The sequence below is a fragment of the Agelaius phoeniceus genome, chromosome 2, assembly GCF_051311805.1.
Source record: "Agelaius phoeniceus isolate bAgePho1 chromosome 2, bAgePho1.hap1, whole genome shotgun sequence".
In the NCBI taxonomy this organism is placed as follows: Eukaryota; Metazoa; Chordata; class Aves; order Passeriformes; family Icteridae; genus Agelaius; species Agelaius phoeniceus.
The window spans coordinates 10381069-10402406 of record NC_135266.1 but is presented as its reverse complement, the minus strand read 5'-3'; the positions used below and the strand labels follow the sequence as shown (position 1 = coordinate 10402406).

The following is a 21338-nucleotide window of genomic DNA, read 5'->3' as shown; positions in this document are numbered from 1 at the left end:
AGGTCTGTAGTTTTATTATAATTTGAAGTGTTGGTATGCACAGCTGAAGAGGAGGTGCAAGGCACTGCTCACTCTGTAGCTAACACAGAGGGAATGCCAGAACAGGAGAAGCAACCCACTGCAAAGGGATGGGAACCAGGGAAATACACATTTAAAAAGTGAAGACATTTGAGAAACGTACTCATGGAGAGATCACAGAAAAATGTTGGCCAAGAACATGCAGAAATCACAGTCCTCAAACAACACGATTGACAAAGTCAATGAACGGATGAAGCCAAGCAAAGTCAAGCTAAAAATTAAGAATGAAAAGTTTTGTAGTGACAGCAGAGCCTGCCAGCTGAGTGAGCTGAAAGGCTGAGGCAAGTTTTCAGCTAGGGAGGGCGTATTTGTTTAGAAATGGTGATTAACCAGTGCAACCCCACTGCCAAGAGCAGTAACACACACAGCAGTTGCTGCTGCCTTCCTGGGTGTCTTCCCGAGAGCTACGCTTCAGCCAAACCAGGATCCAAAGCAGGATCCAAAGCAGGATCGGCAAAGGGGTGCCTGTGCAAAATAGAATGATCTGGGTTTCACAGAAGGTCAGATGGAATGATCTAATGGTCTTCCCTGGTCTTAAATTCCCTGACTCACAGAGAAAGAGGCTGACAGAGCACAGGAAAAGGACACAGCGCTGTGTGAGCCCTCATCCTGCACGTGCAGTTCAGATCAGTGTGCTCCCCATCAGAAGGAAAAAGAAGAGTGTATCACAGAACACACATTCAGCACCAGGGACCCACTGCAAATGCTGGTGGCAGGGCACTGAAGACTTGAGGCAAAGATTGTAGAATTTACTGAAATTACTGATGACTTCCCTTCAAGAAGTACCTGTTGAAGGGCTTTTATTTGCTAAAGTGAATAAATGTAACTGTGAAACTTCTCTCCATATATAGAGACCATCACTGGGAACCAGCAGAGAGCAGATATTTTTCAATAGTACTGTGATGACAGAAAACCCAGAACAGAAAATATTTAGTAACTATTCTGACTTCTCCACCATCATATCATCTTACTTACACCCACAATATAGGGAGAAGATAACAGTATTTTTCTTCACAAATTATATATATTTAGCCTATTTTTTTTGCAGTCAACCACAGCTCAGACAAATCTGATCTTCCCTCCTAGAAGGACTATACTTACTTTTTTTCTAAGACCAAGAATGTTATACAATACCAATACAACTCAATTATTTAGAAAGGCATATCTGGAACACATGGTCTTTGTGATAGCTCTAACTCACACTTAAGACAAAAAGCATGTTCAACAGTTCAACCCAGTATCTTTTCTTTTTTACCCTCTTGCAAAGATTTTTACTTATTTTTGGCACTAAAAGTACTGGCTTTTCCCCTAAAATATTGCAAAAGAATAACTACCCATGCCTCAAAGACAACATCAGTTTCTCAGGACATTTAGACTCAACAAATATTACAGAGGCCCGTTGCAAGCTATGTATAGGTGGAAAAATCAAATTTCATCTGCCACTCTGTCAGGCTGCATTCCAAAATCATTTTATCACTGCAGTGAATGCAAAGATATTTATCTTTCCTGGCCACGTTAATCTTGTGTTTCATAATTATCATGACTGCTGTAAACACATTCAGTTCTGTTTTTTCACTTGCAAGCGGTGCCAATTTGAGGGGAAGCTGAGCTTAAAGAGAGTTGCTTTTATTTACTTTTAACTTTAAGGCAACAGCAGAAATTAAGAAGTATACTGCATTGGAGATTTATTACTAGACATGTGATGATAGCTTTCCAGTTATTTTTTTTTAGCCTCAAACTAAATTGCAATCTAATTGCAAGGCTACCACATTTACAGTGTTCCAGGCAGGAAAGGCTCATGAGTACTATGAACAGAGTTGGATGGCACTATCTGTCTGTCTGTGAACCTGTGGTGTGCACATACACATAAGTTTTGATGAATTTTCCACAGCACTTCTTGGGATTCCCCCCACACACCCCATTTCCTTTGATTATATGACAAATCCTTAGGATGCAGCATGTTCTGTGTGTCTGCAGGCCTGGCAACTTCACCACCCTCCTGTGCAACACAGCTAAACAGTTTGCAGCTCCAGATTTGGCTCATTTGGAGTTGGCATGGCTCTCTTCACTGCACACTGTAGTTGTGCCCTAAAGCAGTGGAAAACATGGCCAGCCAGGGATCTTTCCTACTAGACTGCCATTCCTACTGCAGATCATTAGCACCATTCCTAGGAGCATCTGCTCTCCTCCTGCTTTGAGTAGGAGAAGACAAATAGCACCTTTGTCCCTGCTTTCAATGGCAACAACCAGGCAAAATGCAGGGCTCAGGAAAACTGGAGAGACACAGAGAGAAAACAAGGAAAGAACATGACCCTGCCTGGGGACACTGAAGGTTCCTGTGTTCTTGTCAAAAGGCCAATCAAGGTGAAAACTTTGAACAGTTTCTTATCAAAAGCCAGAGTAGGATGTGTGGAGCTCCTGCAAAAGATTGAAAGATTGAAATGTGGGGTTTAGAGGATTGAGCATAACCTTTAGTTCAGAGGATGCAAAAGCTGGAGCAAAAGCCAGACTGCAAACACCCTAGGTTTTGATTCCATTAAGCTTGTTGGAAATTGGCATCTCTGACTGCATCACTTCAGAAAAATGAAGGTGAAGAGAACAGACTTTACCTAAACTTAGCAGAGATGAGCTGTATTTTGTGGTGTAAGTGCAACCCAAGCAAAAGCTGAACAAAATAGTAAGGCTCTGGCTAGTTTGTATTCACAGGGTCAGCAAAGGCATATGGAGGAAGCACAAGAAGCAGGGTTTCCAAAGCTTGCTCCTCTCCCTCTTTAGCTCAGTATTCTAGAGGGAAACAAGAAGATACAGATACAGAATACACCCATGATTACAAATCACCAGAGTCTTTCAGAGATAAGATTCTGACATAATATGAAATACAATTATCTCATAAGGAAAGGGAATACATGTATATATAGATAAGTATTTACGTATCAGTGCTCTCTTATTTTGTTTTCTCTAGTCTTCCAAAATCTCCATGTAAGTCTCAACATCTCTGGAAGTGTTAAAGGCCAGGTTGTACTGGGCTTTGAGCAATCTGATCTAGTGGAAGATGTCCCTGTCCATGGCAGAGCAGTTGGAACTAGAAGATCTTTTAGGTCCTTTCCAATCCAAAGCATTCTATGCTTCTACAAAAAAAAAAAAAAAAAAAAGATAAATTCTACTCTTCTACAAAGTTTAGACAAGTGTCCTTCACCAGACAGCTGGGAGAATAAATTAAAGGCTATAAATCCATGCTCTTATGAGGAGATTGAGACAGTCTGACTTGCAGAGTTCTGGGGCTACATCACAGGAAAAGCAAAATGTGCTTAAAAAGCATCACAGTTGAAGTGGATAAAGTCACCTTTGGCTTCTGCTGCAGAAGTGACAATATGGCAAAGTGAAGCAAAAGCCCAGTGCCACAAGCCTCATTAGCATAACTAACAGCAGATTAAGCTGAGAGAATATGACTCAATGACCCACATATTCCCCAGCTGTACTAAAAATAGCTACACAGAAGTAGACAAGATATCCTCCAAATGCGGAAAAAACCCTCCAAAAAAGAAGGTCTTAGGCAATCTAAACCCAAAGAAAACTTCTTTCTCTTTTTAAAAACTGCTCTTGCTAACTTGGCAATTCAGAATCAAGTAATTACCTCCATGTGTGACAACAGGCAGGACAGCTCAAAAAAAAAAAAAAAAACCCATCTTAGCGAAGGGCCAAAGAACGTGTTCAGTTAGAGATGACTTGGCTGGAGAGAGTTCTCTGAGAGGGGTAATTCCAGCCAGGCTGTCAGCAGCTGTAATGAGGGCTGATGAGGAGGAGAAGGTGCTTCAGTATGTAATAGAAATTACACAAATTTGAACTCAATCCAAGAGCTAAGGAATGACTAATTTCCACAATTATATTAATAACAAAGTGGGTAGGCTGTGGAGACTGGTCAATTTTACAGGGCAGTAAATGCTACCACAGCTATTGAGTGTGGCTGGGAGGTGACCAAGACCACATCCACTGCTTATTTTTCAGTTTAAGCATATCTGACAGAAGAGTCAATGTGGTACACACAGTTCAAAGTGGCAGCAACATACCTGTCCTGTTTGCTTTGCATGGTTTGAATCTAATCTTGCACAACTACAGGTAGGATGACAGTGGCATGCAAAACAAGTTGATGTGATGCATGAAATAGGTATGTCACTTCAGCTTTTATCTGAGAGCTTCAACAGCCAAACAATTTCTTTTACATCTCTGGAGAACGATACGCATTAAATTTAACACGAGTGTTAACTACTGGCACCTTCAATCTTCAATATCACCTACAGTTCTCATAAAATACAGCATATAGAACAAAATAAAAAGAAGACTCAACATGCATGGAAGATGTAGAAAATATTAAAAACTAAATATAAGAGGTGAAAATAATATGAAAGACAAGAACACATCACTAAAAATGTTAAGTATTGATTAACAAGATGAAAATATAAGATAGTTAAACAAAAATAAATAAACTGATTAAATTTATACATTTTATAAAGAACCTGGGACCATTAAATTTGTATGTTCAACAAGCTCTAGAAAGAGAACATTCATAAGGTTAAGAATGGTTCTCCTTTCTGTAGGAATTGCTTTTCACGTTTTCTGGATGGAGAACTGATACAGGAAGAAACATAATTGCCCTGTAATAATCAATATAAAATTAATTCACAGAGAAGAGTCTTGGTATTCCACCACTAATGCCTAAAAATCTTTGAGACAGAAGATGTAGCAAGTTAACTTAGTAGTTCTAATACCAAGTTAGGGTACAGCTAAACTTGGGATGAAAGTTGGGATAGGGTCTCTTCCCCTGTAAACCCCAATTTTTCCTGTGTTTCCAGAGAGCAGATTCCCAGTGATGAACCCGGTGACCCTCAGGCACTAAGCACAAGATGCAAGGCTGCTTCATAAGGTGCTGTGCCCCTGTCAGCAGTGCCAGCACGTGCTGCAGTGTGGGACAGCATCTCCCTGCCTGGGAACAGCGTTCTGTCAATGCTCCTTCTCAGCCCAGCTGCCCTCATCAAATCATGCTGCTTTTCTCAGCACTGCAAAGTCTGAATTACAAGGACTTTTCCCCTGGAGCACATGTAATGTTCAGTGTTGAGAAACACAGAATAAAATACTTGAGTAGGTAAAAAGGAAACAATTAATTTTCTTAATTATTTTATTCGAGGTATTTCACTCTCTGCCTATCCATTCTCCTGAGGGGAAAAAGCTCAATCATTCTCATGCTGTTTACTTTCCAGGGTTAACAACATTTACTTTAATATTAAACTTCAGGCTTGATCTTAAATGACTGCAGATAGGTTACAAAGAGCAAATATTTGAGGGCTCAAATCATAATTTTTTTTTCCTCTGAGCTGAATTCATGCACCATGATAGAACCATGCTATGAGTCACTTGAAATGCATGGAGAAAAACAAAAATTTTCTAAATATATACAAAAATGTGTTCTTTGGTGTGTTCCCTAGACCCAAATAACTTTCCTCTCCTTCTGCACTCTTAAGGGACTCATTCTTCAACAAATAGTTACAGAAGTAAATAGAAGCTGTTTCATTTTAGGTGTGTCTACTGCACCCTTATTTCTCATGCCAAGAAAAAAAAAAAAAACAAACTCACTCCTTCTCTACTGTGGCTTCTCTATTCTCTCTTGTGGGTTAATCAAAAAGGTCCTTAAAGCCCTACTTTTTCCTGAAATAGTAGCAGTATTAATATTCAATCAAAATATTCGCTATTGCAACCTGGTAGGAATACAGTATCAAAAAACCTGAAAGAACAAGCCAAAATTTAGGAAACTATAATAATGTAATTAATGAAATTAATCCTGCTTCATGTATAGATGAGCTTTCTCTTGCTCAATTTAAGGTTCTGTAGTAACTCACCACATATCTCTTACATTGTTCTTGAGCAATGGAGCTCATCACTTACTACAAGGAATTGGACTATTCCAAACTACTTGCAAGCACCACCACCAAAACAAATTACTTCCAGGTGCAAAGCAACATGCCAGAATGCACAGAGAAACATCACAGATCTAATCTAAAAATGCATCTGCAATAAAGATTAACAGTGTATTCCAGTAATGGGTTGGGGTAATTTCATTTTTTTGGTTACAAGGAGAGAAAGTACTGCCAGGCTTCCATAGCTACACTTTGAGTAACCTCCAGAAGGAACAGATGAAGATGTGAACCTGACCCTTTCTAATCAGTTTGCTGCCTCCTCCCCAAGTCTACTTCACTGTAGGAAGGAGAGATATCCAAGAAAAGCCAGATTTCCATGGGTGTCTCCACTGAACCCTAATCTTCACCTTGATGTTTAAGCCTGTTCTCTAAATTCCATAAAGAAGCCAGAAATAACATCCACTTCACAAATTTTGACAAGTAGGCCCAAATCACTACTGAGCTGCTGTACAATCCAAAAAACAACAGATAAATAACAGATAAATAACAAAAAATGTCTTGGCCCCAGCAAAAGAATTGTGGCTCCTTACATTTTCCAAGTTGTGACAGTGTTCACAGGGGTCTGAGGATGAGGGAAGAGATGAGGATCTGACTCCATGTTTCAGAAGGCTTGATTTATTATTTTATGATATATTAAAACTATAGTAAAAGGATAGAAGAAAGGATTTCATCAGAAGGCTAGCTAAGAAAAGAAAAAGAAAGAAAGAATAACAAAGGCTTGTGTCTCAGACAGAGAGTCCGAGCCAGCTGTCTGTGATTGACCATTAATTAGAAACAACCACATGAGACCAATCCCAGATGCACCTGTTGCATTCCACAGCAGCAGATAACCATTGTTTACATTTTGCTCCTGAGGCCTGTCAGCTCCTCAAGAGAAAAATTCCTAAGGAAAAGATTTTTCAGAAAATATTATAGCTACACCAAGTCATTTACATTTCCTTTGTGTTGAGTTAGGCCTTCAGAGTTCTACAACCTCAACAATTAAAATAAGGCTTTTCCCATTTTTAGTAAAATCTTGGGAGAGGAACCACTGCAGTTTTCCATGCAGAAACAAGCTTGGTGCTATCAGACTGTCAATATCTGAACCTCAGAGGTTCAACAAAAAATGCTCTTTAATTCTAAGTCAAAAAGTTGAAATTATTAATGAATAAAACAAGATGGTCCATAGGCAATGCCCGTTGCATATATATATATGTGTGTGTGTGTGTGTGTGTATTTTGATTGTCTGTTTGTTTTAAAGTTTAAATAAGTTTGTCTTGCAAAACCATCAACACAAGGTTTCTGCTGGGGGCTCCAAAGTGGCATCTGAACACCTCTGGACAGACTCCATCCCACCTCCATTCACTCTGCAAGGGTACAACCTTCCTTTTACAGACAGCACTTCTACTGAGCAACTGCATTGGTTCAAAGCTTGATCCTGTTAGAAATGGTAGAAAAGGAGCCCAACCAATCTCCAGAATGCAACCAGTTACAGCAGACAGCTTCCAACACCCTGCAAAGGACATCCTGCTTTTCCCCCATCTGACAGCAGCCCCATAAAACATTTCTTGACACATTCCCAACTCAAAGACACAATCTTTTATTCCTTCACTGATTATCTCAGAATGATGAAACAATTCAAATACTGTAAAAGCATTTTTTCCCCCAAACTCTGTTAGGAAAAACAGATATTATTTGTACAACCAGTGTGTTGTAAAATGCCAAAGATACCCATTTGAGTAGCACTTTCCTTAAGGACAAAAACACTTCTGTGATTATTTTTTATGACATATCTTTTTTAATAAAGCTTTTTTGCTCCTTTTTTTACCCTTTTGAATTAATAGCCTGTCACAGCCACAGCACCATATCTCTTTCAGTTTTAAGTGCTTAAAAGTGAGGAAACATCGTTAGAATTTGTTAAACTCAAGATTTGATTATATATTATTAGTACAGCCAAGGAAAAATTTCAATACATTAAATTCCTCTCCAAGAGACAAAAACATTAGCAATGCAAGACAGTCTTGATGTTGCTCAAATAAATTCCTCATGCCCCTAATCTTAGCTAAGGTGTACACAACCTACAGCAGCTTTAAAATAGTAATAATGCCCTTTGCACTATGTATTTTCATCATCTTTTCAGGGCAAGTTCTGGATAAATACCTCGAGTGACGCTGCTTCAAATGGAGAGCAGTTTAACTTTACAAACTTTCCTTTTTTACCAACTATCAGCTGTGCTCCACACCCACATACTCTTAATACCAGTTATCCCTAAAAATGACCAACCTTGAGTCATTGTGTCCTGTGAATTTGGAAAACTCAGGTGGAATAATTCTGTTTAACCCAAAAGAATGGGTTAAACAGTGTGGAATGACCTCAGTCAGCAGCCAGACACCCACCCAGGCTCAACAGGACAAAGGCAGAAAACAGAATGCAAAATCTTGTGTCAACACACACAGAGTAACTTACCAGTTATGTCATGGGTGAAACAGGCTCATCTTGGGGGAAAATAATGTAAATTATTGCTAATTAATTTAGAATGGGATAGCAAAAAGCAAAGACAAAATTATTGAAATAATACCTGCCCCCCATATCCCTTTTTTTCCCAGCCTCTTATCTCCCAACTCCTTCCCCACCGCTCTGACTCTGCAGGACACAGGGTGATGGGCAATGGAGACTGTGCTCAGTCTGGAACAGCTCCTCTGATCCGCTCCATCCTCTTCACACTTTTCCCCTGAGCCAGCCTGGATCCTCCCACGGGCTACAGCCCTTCAGGCACTACCCACTCCCTCTGTGGGAGGGAGCAGCAGCCTCACAGGCGGCAGCTTCCTTTAGGGCAGCCCGCCTGTGTCCTCCAGGGACTGCCTCGTGGATATTTGCTCCAGCACAGTCTTCTCCAAGAGCTGTAGGGAACCTCTTTTCCAGCACTGGGAGCACCATCTCCTATCCTACTCTGACCCTGGTCCTCCCCCTGATGTTTCATGCTGTTTTCCCCTCAATTGGTACAGGGCAGAGCTTTCCCCTTCCTCAAACAGGTTTTTCCTGAGGCGCCACCAGCTTGGCTGTGCCCTGGAGTGGATCCACTGGAGCTGGCTGGAAGCAGCTGGGTCAGGCAGAGGATAGCCCCTGGCCTTTTCTCCTGGAGGCAACCCTGCAGCCCCTTCCCTTGGGCCATCAACCTTGCCAAATACACCTAGGAAAGAGGGATCACCACTGCCAGAACCTCTGTGCCCTGTTCTCCCTCCACACCTCCATCCAGGGGAGTGCTCATGTGGGTGAGGCCAGTGCTTCCCAGTCCCATACCTACACTGGGGACACAAAAAATGGCTTTTCCAGTCTTGTCAATGCAGCTCTGTCCAGCTGCAACTATCAATATGAGTTTGAGTTTATTTTCCCTTTAAACTAACATGAGAGAGATGGGAATGTCATGGTTTGACGCTGGCACAATGCCAGCGCCCCCATGAAAATATATTCTCCCTCCTAGACCACAACCTCCCAAAAAATTCACTTCCTTAAGTGAGTTTTTAAGTGATGTCCAAATAAAATCCCAGAGAACAAAATAAAACTGACGATTTCAGCACTGATACGCCTCTCGGTAGTTTCTTTGTGCTTTATCATATTTCTACAACTTCTGGGGTAAGGTGTTAAGCCAGAAAACTGTGCTGCAACACAAACCAAGTACCTTGTGTTTTCTCTCCTGAATTATAATAAAGCTGTTCTGAGGTGGTTGTTCACTCAGGTAAAAACTCATCTCCTGGCCTGGCAAACACCAACAAGTTGCATGCAGCAACAGCAGAATAAGTTAGTCCTCTGAACTGACACCACTGCATCTCCCCCATCTAATTGACTGGCTCTTTTCTTCTCTCTTTCAATGCAAATGTTTCATGTCCCTCTCTCTCAGTTTCAGTGCTTCTGTTGAAGCTGTGGAGGATTCCCAATGACATACCTATCTCTGGCTCACTCACAAACTGCAATGCCTAATAAGGGTACCTCTGTTTCCATGGCATCTCAGAATCATCAATGGGTGGCTCATCTCTGCACAACACAATTTTCATTCAGCGTAAAATCCTCAACCTGTGAGTACCAAGAATGCCATAAAATGCAATCCCTTTTCTGCTTAGGGTATTTACAGCTTCCCAGCTGGTCAAGGTTAGCAGTCATCATTCTGTGCCTGGTTTTCAAGATACAGTGCAGACCCTTCACATTAATTACATATTGTTCCCTAGAGCAAAGTCACTTTTCTCTATGATTTCTCAAATGCCACAAACCCTGATGTCACAAAATAGATAATAAAGCATCCACATTAGATAATAATAAATTAATACATGTTCTGCTCTCTAGGCTTAGGCAGATATACAAAATTGTATGCTCCAACAACAGAGATGCTTGGGCTGCTTCTGATTTGATGGGTCAGCCAGGTCACACAATATTACAGTAAATACCATTTTCACTAAGGACTCATTAAGGAAAAATTCATTTGCTTGTTGCTGGAGGAATAACCCTAATTGGTTCTCTTCAGCAGTATACAACTTCCCTACTGTTATGGGGCCCTCATCATCTGCACTAACACTTTGTCTAAGGCTGATGATTCAAAGTCACATTTAGGCCCACACAGTTCAACAAACAGTGCCTGTAAGAAAAGTGTAGGATTAGGTATTTTGACAGACACTCAGATATTATTATTTCAAGCGTTTTTACCTTGCTAAAGAAACCCAACAGGAAATTAAGAACAGATTCTCTGAAGGAAGCAAACCATATTTGATTTTTCACATTCTGAGGGCATTTGATTGTGCTGGTTTTACCTGGCATAGGATGCCAGTGTATGTCAAGAATTTTCAATTTTTGCTTCTTCATTGCATGCTTAAATTAGTAGCCTGAGAGTCTCCTCATAACCCTCACTGCCTCAGGATTTGTTTGTTCTTGGTTCAGGTAGCATCATAACTGATCACTTACCTAATCCTCATTATTTTTGAAGTTTTGAAAAATAACACAGCCTGGGAATAAATATAATTAGGGATTTATCAACATCTGTGATATGATTTTTGTTCTTGGCTTCTGCAGAAATATCTGGAGACATAGATTTAATCACACTGGGCTGGCAATTTATTTCACTGTTCTTGAAATGTTTTGCTAAGTACCAAATTCATTCATAACATAAAAATCCCTTGTGCCTTTCAGTAGTCCAAAACAAGGCCACTAAGAAATGAGAATTCAGTAATTTTACCATTAGCTTGAGAGTTATCACAGACTCTGAACCATAAACATCTTAAAGTTCTTAATACCCTTAACTTCAGTCTTCAGTCACTGAATATTTCAATGGCACCAAAACTACTTCACTAAAGCACACTGTTTAAAAAATTCTTTCCATTAGGACTCAGAAGAATATGGATATAACATTTTCCATGTACATGAAGTTGTTTAATACCTTTGCTTTTCTGCCTTGTTATCAAACCCGATTCAGTCACAATTCAGGGCCTGCAATCATTACTGAAGACAACAGGTTGAGTATTTCATTGTTTGCAGTCCTTACCAACAGTGAATGGAAAGTAGCCTGGGACTGGAAAGTGAAAAGTTTTTTGTTGTTGTTGTTGTTTTTTTTGTTGTTGTTGTTTTTTGTGGTTTTTGGAGGTTTTTTTTGGTTTTTTGTCAAAACACTTAATTTAAACAAATTGATGAAATTTCAGCTTACTCTTTGAAAAAATGGTCTTTGTACCAAGGGATATTTTTTAAATACCATTTGGGGCCATTAATATCAAATTACAGAGGAATCCCATTATAAATTATATTTTATAGTAATAAGAAATAAAGATGTGTTAAATATGAGCATTGTGTGGGAATATTTAAATGATTTTTGTTACAAAAAAAGAGATAAAATTATGAACTTCTTCCCAGTATCTGTGCTTTATTTTTTGCAAAAGCAAAAGTGTGACCTGAATAATGGCTGTAAAAAAATAACAAGCAAGTCATAAAAAGAAAGTCTACAGAAAGCAGCATGTGGTAGTTTTATTTAGTGTGGCTTTTAAATTTCAGGGAAACAGATCAATATAGATGATCAAAAGTGAATGCTAAAAAAATTTGATGCCATGAAGAAATTCCTCATACTCTTTATTCCTAATTATCAGAAGGACATAAAAAGAGGTGAAGGTGAGTCTAGATAAGAAAACACAACTTTCAAGTAGCTCATTTTTTGTTCAAATTTTGTGTTAACTTTTTCTGATCTTCGGATTTGCCCAGTTCTGGCAAATTTTGGGCAGGAGGGAATGGAGGGGAAGGAAAAAAAAAAAAAAAAGAAAGAAAAAAAGAAGAGTCTTGTCGGCATTGGTCAAAACCAACTGTATGTCCTTGGCCATCTTGAGCCTCTGTATCATCAAGCAATTCAGAGAACTGGTTGTGCTATGAGCAGGTTCTTAAGGGGAACGTAAATGAAAGAAAGACCTTGTAATGTAAAACACTAATCTGGGTAACCTGAGGATATTAACAAAAAAATCTCTTTGACTGATCTTGATTTACTTTTCAGATTTTCCTTTTTTAAGACTAAGATCGATTCTAAAGATAATAAAAGCCAAATAAACTGCAGTGCAGCCAGAAGTTTCTGATTTTTACAAACAGGTGCATCTTGCATCCTGATTCTGATGCACAGATGCTCAGACCATAAAGAAAAATTTTAAAAAATGCAAGCAAAACTATTATTACTTCCCTTTTCCCATTTCTGGTAAAGCCCTGATTTCTTTTCTTTCACATCTCCATTTCAGCTCTCCCTGTTTCATGACTGCATTACCAGGTCTATCATGTCCAGCTCCTGTTTCATATCCTCAGTTCTGCAGTGAATCTCATGGACATTTTGGAGCTAGTGGCACAGGGCAGGAAAGATCCAACACCACTGGTACCTTGTAGTTTAAGAAATGACACAATAGTTTGAATTATAAGGGACCTTTTAAAGGTCATCTATTCCAACCTCAGCTAGATTGAGTTGCTCAGAGCCCTGTCCAACTTGAATGTGTCCAGGGATAGGGCAAGCATCCCCTTTCTGGTAAACTTGTTCCCATTTTTTATCCCTCTCGCTTGCTTTTTCATCAAAACTTTTCCTTCTTCAGCTTAAAACAATTCCCCCTTTTCCTATCACTTACAGAGCCTTGTAAAATGTCCCTCCTCAGCTTTCTAGTAAGCGCCCTTTAGGTACTGGAAGGCTTCTCTGTGGCCTCTCCAGAGCTTTCTCTCCTCCAGGCTGAGCAGCCCCAACCCTCTCAGCCTGTCCTTGTAGGGAAGGTGCTCTAACCCTCTGATCATCTTCATGGCCCTCCTCTGGATCCTCTCCAGCAGGTTCATGTCTTTTTTGTTTTAGGAGACCCACATATGGACTCAGTACTCCAGGTGGGACCTCACAAGGGCAGAGTAGAGTAACAGGTTAAAATATATGATTTCAGGGATATGTGGTTTAATATTCTGTGGAAAAAAAAAAAATCAACAAAACAAACCAACAAACCAACCAAAAAACCCCAGGCTCTATAAGTGGTAGAGAGGAACAACACCCTTTAGCATTTATTATCAAATATGTCCCTCTCCAAATTGTTAGTAATATTAATTCTGTTACACAGTATGAATAACTAAATTAAAAACCTACAAAATGTGAACTCTGGGTTTTGAAGGACAAAAATACTTCCCTCTTTGCTAATAGCCTTAATTTATTAATACATTTTGCTTAGATACAATATGTCTTTGTATAATGTTTTCTGGCAGTACATCACCAGATGCTCACTAACATCCCTTGGACAATTTGACTTCCATATGTGCCTTTCCTTATGCTTTTCTTGCAAGGCAATTACCATTCATTCATCAAATGACTGTCTCATGGAAAACCCAAAGCCCTTTCATTCGTCACCTTATGTGCTATTTCCCCTCCTCCTGCCCTTCTCCTCATTCCAGTGGATTTTTAAAAGGACAGCTTTGACTGACAGAGAGAAAGAGCACATCTTTTTTCTTCTGGCCCAGCCTCTCATGCCCTTGCCCAAGATGGTCAGACACTTTCCCACACTGTGGGTATTTCTCAATTAGAATTCAACCTTCTTCAGGAGGAACCACAAACTGAGTGAAGCAGCAGGTGACCAGCAGCAGAAAGCCAAGAGCTGTCACACTACACACATCTTCCTTTTGTCAGAAAGAAAATTCAGGACATGTCAGGATGAGTTCGTTCAAAGCCAGTCCTGGGGTGCTGGTGGACAGAAAATGTACAGAAGCAGACATGGATGTACTGACACCATAACACATTTCAAAGGCTCTGTTTTTGGCTAAGACTATCCATTAAAATAAATTTTAAAAACATGAAATCATGGCCTAGCCCCAATTCAGTGATTTGCAAAACTAATAATCTTTGTCTCCACCATAACTGATCTCCTCCCATGCTTCTGCTGTTGAGCACAAACTGCACAGCTCGTAACAAAAAAGATCTCTTAGGGTTGGCATTGCAGCACTGCTTCTTGCAAGGCTCCTCCAAAAAGCACTAGGTCCATGCACAATTTGATTTTCTATTAAGAGGACCATTCTAACCCTTATGTCACTACTAAAATTATAAGTTTCTATGAATAACATCCAAAAAGGTCAATCTCCAGTCTTCTAAACTTCATTACTCCTGGAGTGTTAGGCGGCTGTCATTTCCCTCCTCCACAAGTTTTCCTCACTAACTTGAGCCTCTCCCTACCCTAATTCCCTTTTAATCCTGTAAGAAAAAGGCAGTGACTGAACTTGCAAGTGCTTAAATTAACAGAGGCTGATGGGAATTGTCATTGTTCTGCCAGACTGCTCCAGCCCACATCCTTAATCTCTGTTTTTGCCTGTCACCTCACGCTCCTTATTTCCTGTTTTTTCCTCTTCAGTTCATGTAACCAAGTATCAACATACACCCTGATTTTTATCTCTTTTTTGCTGAATTAATATATGTACCACACCTGAGGTACATATCTGTATATCTGTGTGGAAGTGAGTGCATTTTTCTTGTGTTGTCACACTGCTGAGGACTACAGATTCTTAATCCTTGACTAGGATTAATAACCAGAATTATGTGAAGGAGCACATACAACCAGATTCCACCTCAGTCAGAAAATAACCTTCCAGAGTTTTCTTAATTATATCTGGCCAACATATGAGTGACAACTCTCTGTGCCCTTGCACACCTTCTAGAACACCCTCCCAAGAAGAGATTTGAAAACATGCATCCTATATCTAAATATAAAGTGAAAGATGTCAGCTCTATAAATTACTTCAGGAAGACAGAACGGAAGGAAGATTTAAATGTAAGGATGAGAGAATATCTGTGTGCATCAGGCAAAGGATGTACATACACAACTGGATATCTGCATGTATCTATAGTAGAAACATCTGCTGGTTCTTATTGCTGCTTCTCTCTTCTTTTGCTATTTCCGTTCATTTGCTTCCTAGCCCTCTTTATTGAATGTAGATGCTCTTTCCTTATTATTATTTTTCTTATTTGATTACAAATTTCTAAGATAATAAAAGGAAAGGAAAATTAATATATGGTTTCCTCTAATCTCGCCAGATCTACACTTTCATGACTAAGTTTCCACTCAATTCTTAACATTTTAAATTGTTACTTTTAATAATAAGCATTATATACCGAGCTTGCTCATTAGATAGGCCTGTATTACTGTAGGTCTATTTATAATCAACAGCTGGCTCCACCTAGTGTCCTATTAATTCATCAGTGAAAGAGAAAGCTTAAACCAAATACTAGAGGGAAAACAGAAACAAACTATAAAATCACTTGTCAGCTGGGTGATGGCCACAGACAGCATGAAGTTACAATTACTGGCACCTCAGGGAAAAGACCATTTTAAGTAACTACTGCATGACTGCCAGCCAGCACTCCGGAGACGTGAAGAGACTAAGCAGCTTCAGGAGTACAAATATAATATATGCAATCTAAAACAGTTTTACTGCTACCCTGAAAAGGAGAATGGGACTTAAGCTGTTTATAGGGGTTACTCCCTCTATGGTTTCACCATGATCAACAATGAGAAATTATTGTTAAATTGAATTTCATGAAGTAGAATAAAATTTTATTTTCATCGAAACTACAGAACTATTTCTGGTTATTCATACTCCACAGTGATCCTCTCTGTTAATGAGTGCATCTCCCCTCCCAGCAGTTACAAAATCATTTAAAATGTCTCTTGTAGATGATCAAAACAGGGAAATGCTCAAGCTAAATAACACTACGTATTAGTTTTACTAATCCTTACATTCAAACTTTCCAAAGGCTGGTTCACTGCTGTATATCTAGAAACATCTATCTTTCTAAAACTGTTACAGTTTTACTCAGCAACATTTAGTCTTTAATAGCCTGATCCCTGTTGACAAGACAACACAGAGTACAGCCAACAAAGTAATTTAAGATAAAGTCAGAAAGTGAATATCCAGTTTGACAAGAGATTTCTTGATTATCCCCTGTGAAAAAAACTATAAATCTAATGAAGAATGGAGTTTACATAGAAGAAAGCATTTCTTCTATGTAAAGCAAAATAATCCAAGTAATTTAACATAATCATAGCCTGAGAGCTATCAAGCAGTGTTTGAGTGGCTGTTGAACCTTTGAATAGGAAGAAAGAGAATGCCTTACATTTACAAAGCACTACTTTCACTTCTGTGATCGAGGGCGATCCACTCTGATAGAGCTGACGTCTGTTTTAAACCTGTTCCTATCACCTGTTTGGAGCAGCTTAGCCGTTTCACCCTAGTGGTGATAAAATATATTTCAATATGTACAATATACACTTAATGACTGTTCACCGTGACAGAGAAGGAGAATATATATGTTGTGGGGGGAGAGGAGGACAGGAGGAAGCATCATGCAATAAAACAATACCTACACCAAAGAAAACACCTGTAAATTTTCTCAAACTCTCTCAGAATATTCAGTTAAAAGTTATGTTTGTGACCCATCTAAAGTATTCACAGCTAAATTCAATTTTATATTAAAACCTCACAGTGCAACACAGGACATGATTTTAATAAAATGCACACAGAAATGCTCTCTAATGTTTCAAAAATAAGAGAATGTTCAAGTTCTCAACAGTTAAGCAGTTACTGTCATTTCTCATTAACAGCTTTCAGAATCCTGTCTGAAACAAGTTGATACAGAGAAATTAAGAACAGTAATCAAGCGAGAAATGACAGACCAGCTGGGTAGGCATCAAGTTGGCAAAACGTGAATACAGTTCAATAGCTGAAACAGATGCTGGAGTTGTTGAGAAACCCTGCAGGAGATATTGATGTATTTTCTTTATATAATTCTGAACAACCGGATAAATGTCAAGAGCTAATAACTGATGGGGAATAAAACCTGTCATAAAAACTAACTGTAAAGCAGAGACATGCAATAATATCCTTTCATTATACCAGAGCATTCAGTGCATGCATCTTCATTTCCTTGGAATTTCTCAATATGCCAATATATCAATCAGAGCTTGCTAGTGAATCAGAGGGAGCTTTTCCCAGTCTTGTTTCACATTTGTTTGTTTCTATCTACATGAGGCTTCAGAGACTTAGAAAATACTTTATTCTTCAGTCTCATCCTAACAGAACACTCTCTTTCAAGCAAGCAATTCCCCGAGCTTGCAGGCAAGCAGGAAAGAAAGAGTAACATGAGCATAAATGAAACTGCAAAATCCATTTTGCACGAGGAATTTTGTTTTCAGAGTTTTAAGACCTCAGCAACAAATCCTCTGTCATCAGTGACAGCTCATTCTAGCATATGCTTTGTCATGGTCAGTTTCTAATTACATTCATAATGATGCAATAGCTTTGATAATCCTACCTTCCATGCCAGCTGCTTTTCTTGTCACTCCATCATGCCAATAAGTTGGCTGCCGTAACAAATCAAGATAGTGCAAAACAGCATCTTTCCCCTGCATCTGTCATCTTCCTGAAAGCATTCTATTACTGCCGACTGCTGGGAACCAGAAAGTCTATTTGAATTCCAGCAGCTCCCCTTTCGCATGATTCAAGTTAGGTTAGGTGGGCATGCCTAACATGATTCTCTCCATCATTTATTATGCAGCTGCTACACCGTCGGTGTGGTAACCACTCTGACTTTATCTGATACGTCAGTCTTGCAAACCTCTACCTCCGTGCAAGCCCACGAGCCACAGAAGCATCTTGCATTTAATGAGCATTCTCCCTGCCTAAAGAGAGTGCATCTGTAAATCTGTTTCAAATCCTGCTGCTCGTATTGTCCTCTAAGGCTGATGCGAATGTTTGAAGATTTCCTCTCTTTTTTATTCTTGCGATTTTTCTCTTCAGAAAGCTCTTCGTGCACGCTTGAATTATTCAGCTTCAGCTAAATGTTTGCTGATTTGTGTCCAACCAAACAGCACCTTCCCGTTGAAACTCTCTGCTCGAAAGCTACTTCTGAATAACAGTGCTGTGCGTTCAGGCTCTCAACTCTGTTTCATTTTGAACGTGGCTTTTATAGCTACACCTCGACAAATACATCTAGTTCTTTTCATGCAACGAATGGCTGTCTAATGAGGGAGCTGTACATTTTTAAGCAATTTATCTAAGCCTATCTGTAGGTGACACTTGCTTTTTGTTCTTTATACATTTTAACAGTAAGTGGATAGCTCTGTTAAAGCATCTTGATATTCTTAAAGTGGTAAGAGCACCACCATAAGCTGCTTTTTGCCAGCCTGTGGAGGACACTTTCAAATGACAGAGTTTGCTTAACTGCTTCTGAGTATCGTGAATTAAAGGGATAGGGTTGTTTTGTTGTCTTTCTATTTATATTTTCTGTTGAGTGGGGGAAAAACACGCTTGCGTCAGTGATTTCAAAAGACTATTAATAGAAATTGACATCTACACATCAATCATCCTCCAAGTCAAATTAGCTGTGTCTCCTCCCACCACTTCTGCCTGCAGTTCAGAGTCAAGGCATTTCATCTTTAATGCGTCCGGTTGCCCATAAGCTGAATAAACAACCCCAGCCCCATGGTGGAAAGTTTGAATACCTGTGGGAGAAAAAAGGGACAATTCAATAGAGGCAGCAGCCTGGCTTAAACCTGATTGGAGAGAGCAAGGACCATCACTGGGGTAATACTTCCTTCCTCAGTTTGTGCACAATGGCAAAGGAGGAGAGAGGAAGAGGGGAAAAGGCAGAGTCCCCCAGGAAAGCTTTCCCTTGTGGCAGTGACCAGCTCAGCATCACTCACCAGTTCTTGCATTCCTGGCTCAAAAGACTCATAGGGTTTTACTTAAGCCTCACTTCTTTACTAAGATTATATGTATTGAACTTTTCTATGGTTTGCAATCCCTCCCCACCCTGATAGCCCCTTCTTCCCCCACAAGTTGTGAATCTCAGTAAAGTTCCTCAAGGTCTTGGCTATGAAAAACAAGCCTGAAAACATGAGCTCAGGGGAGATCCAAGTCACAGAAAGTAAATGGTGAGGGGGGAATGTGGATGCAGAAACCAAATAAACAAAAACCAAACCAAAGCAAAAAATAAAACCCAAACAAACAAACAAAAACCCAAACCAAAGAAATCCAAACCAAAAACCTAAACCCCAAAAACAAATGAGGAAACAAGGTAAGAGAGTCTCCTGTTTTGAAAAATGAGTAGAAATAAAAAATCAGAAAATCTGATATCCTCCTCTAGGACTCCCACAGGGGTGTTACCAGTGGGTGCCCCCTGCACAGCTCTCAGCAGAGACCCTGGGCAGAGGGGCAGGTTGCTGCTGGGCTGCTGAGTGCGAGAGAGCTCCCAGCCCTGCTGGGAGGGATCTGACTCCCTGCTCTCGCCCACATCCAAATGGCACAGCTGACACCTGAAGGAGCTAACATAGCATGGTGCCGTTTCTATATGTGATACTGTATTTATTCCTAGCATGCTGCCAGAAAATGCCTTTTTAGAGATTTCATGTAAATAAAGTAGAATTACTACATCTGTTCCTCTGTCTGTAGCAGCACATATCAACAAGCTAATTTTGCATTCAAGGCAACAGAGATAGTCCTATCATATAGTTGCAAAGTGCACAACTATAAAGTGCCTATCTGGAAATACTGTCAGCTCCTTCTTGTTCACAGTTCAAGTCATTGCTGAAGTGAAACAAACCAAGCAATGAATGAGGACTGACTTTGAAGTCGCCATCAATTCCAAGTACATAAAAGGATATGCTTAATATTTCACACTTCTAGCTGCATTACGATTTCTAAATCATAGACACAGCAAGGAGGAATTTACATGGTATTTCACAACAGATGAGTTTGAGCACATAGATCATATAGCTTGTATTTGCAGCAAAGATCTGAAGTACCCAAGAACTCAACATAGGCTTAATTTCTAATTCAATAGATTTTAAGATGTGCAAGGTTATAGATGAAAATATCCAGAAAAAAATTTCATATGTTAGTAAGACATACAATAATGAAAAGAGAATTGGAGCATCTGGTGTGGCAAAATATACTTCACCAGAATCCTCTCCCACCCAGATACCTTAGAATTACAAAAAAGGAAGCAGGGAAATGAGGGAATGATGAAAAGTATTTCCAGACAAATAAACATGGCATTATGGGGGGGACCCACTGTGGTTTATCTTCAGTATTACTGCTCTGCAACATAGTACAGTGGATGAGATACAGTTCAGCCACACAGATTCCCAGACACATCAGGTTTACGGGGAGTAGCCCTTTTTTTTCTGGGTAAAAAAAAAAAAAAAAGGCAAAAACAAACCCCCTCCCCCCAAAAAAAACCCAAAAAAACCAACCAAACAAAAAAACCCACCAAAATATTACAAACTATCTTTTTTGGAGAAGAAGGAAACTGCGATACACCAGTGTTTGTATCTTTTGTGTGCACTAGCTGTATAGAAAAACAGCCCAGAGACAAATGGAGAATCTGGGAGGAGAAACCAGTATCAGTCATTCTGTCCACATACTAATAGGCCAGATTAATAGCTGGCTTTTGTCTCTAGCTTTTTCTGCATTTTTCTGCAAAAACAACAGCCGTGGTTTCTGCATATTGTAAGTGGATTCAGCATCTGCATAGATATAATTATAGCAACCCACCCATATGGAATGAATTGCTTTAGAGAGAAAGCTCCATGGGTTGCGCTCCCAGAATCTACAATAACACAAATACATAATTTTTTGTCTTATACAGATCTGTCCTCATTTTGGAAAAAGCAGAAATAAATGACAAGTGGAAAAACACTCATCAAGTGGTATTCTGCTTTTTACAGTACTGAAAACTCAGTAGGCAAAGAAACTCCAGCCTGTTTGGGTGACAACTCTCTTCCTAGCCCATCTACAGCT

The 21338-nt window shown here is 39.5% G+C and overlaps 1 protein-coding gene across 1 annotated transcript in view; it reads right to left on the bottom strand.

Moving 5' to 3' along the window:
- Positions 1 to 18472, bottom strand: part of DMD (dystrophin) — a 1046004-nt gene extending 1027532 nt beyond the window's left edge. The window contains exon 1 of the mRNA XM_077171917.1: positions 17851 to 18472. Within this exon, the coding sequence (XP_077028032.1) occupies positions 17851 to 17947 (97 nt within the window). The 5' untranslated portion in view covers positions 17948 to 18472. The remainder of the gene's footprint in view (positions 1 to 17850) is intronic.
- Between the last annotated feature and the right edge of the window lie 2866 nt (positions 18473 to 21338).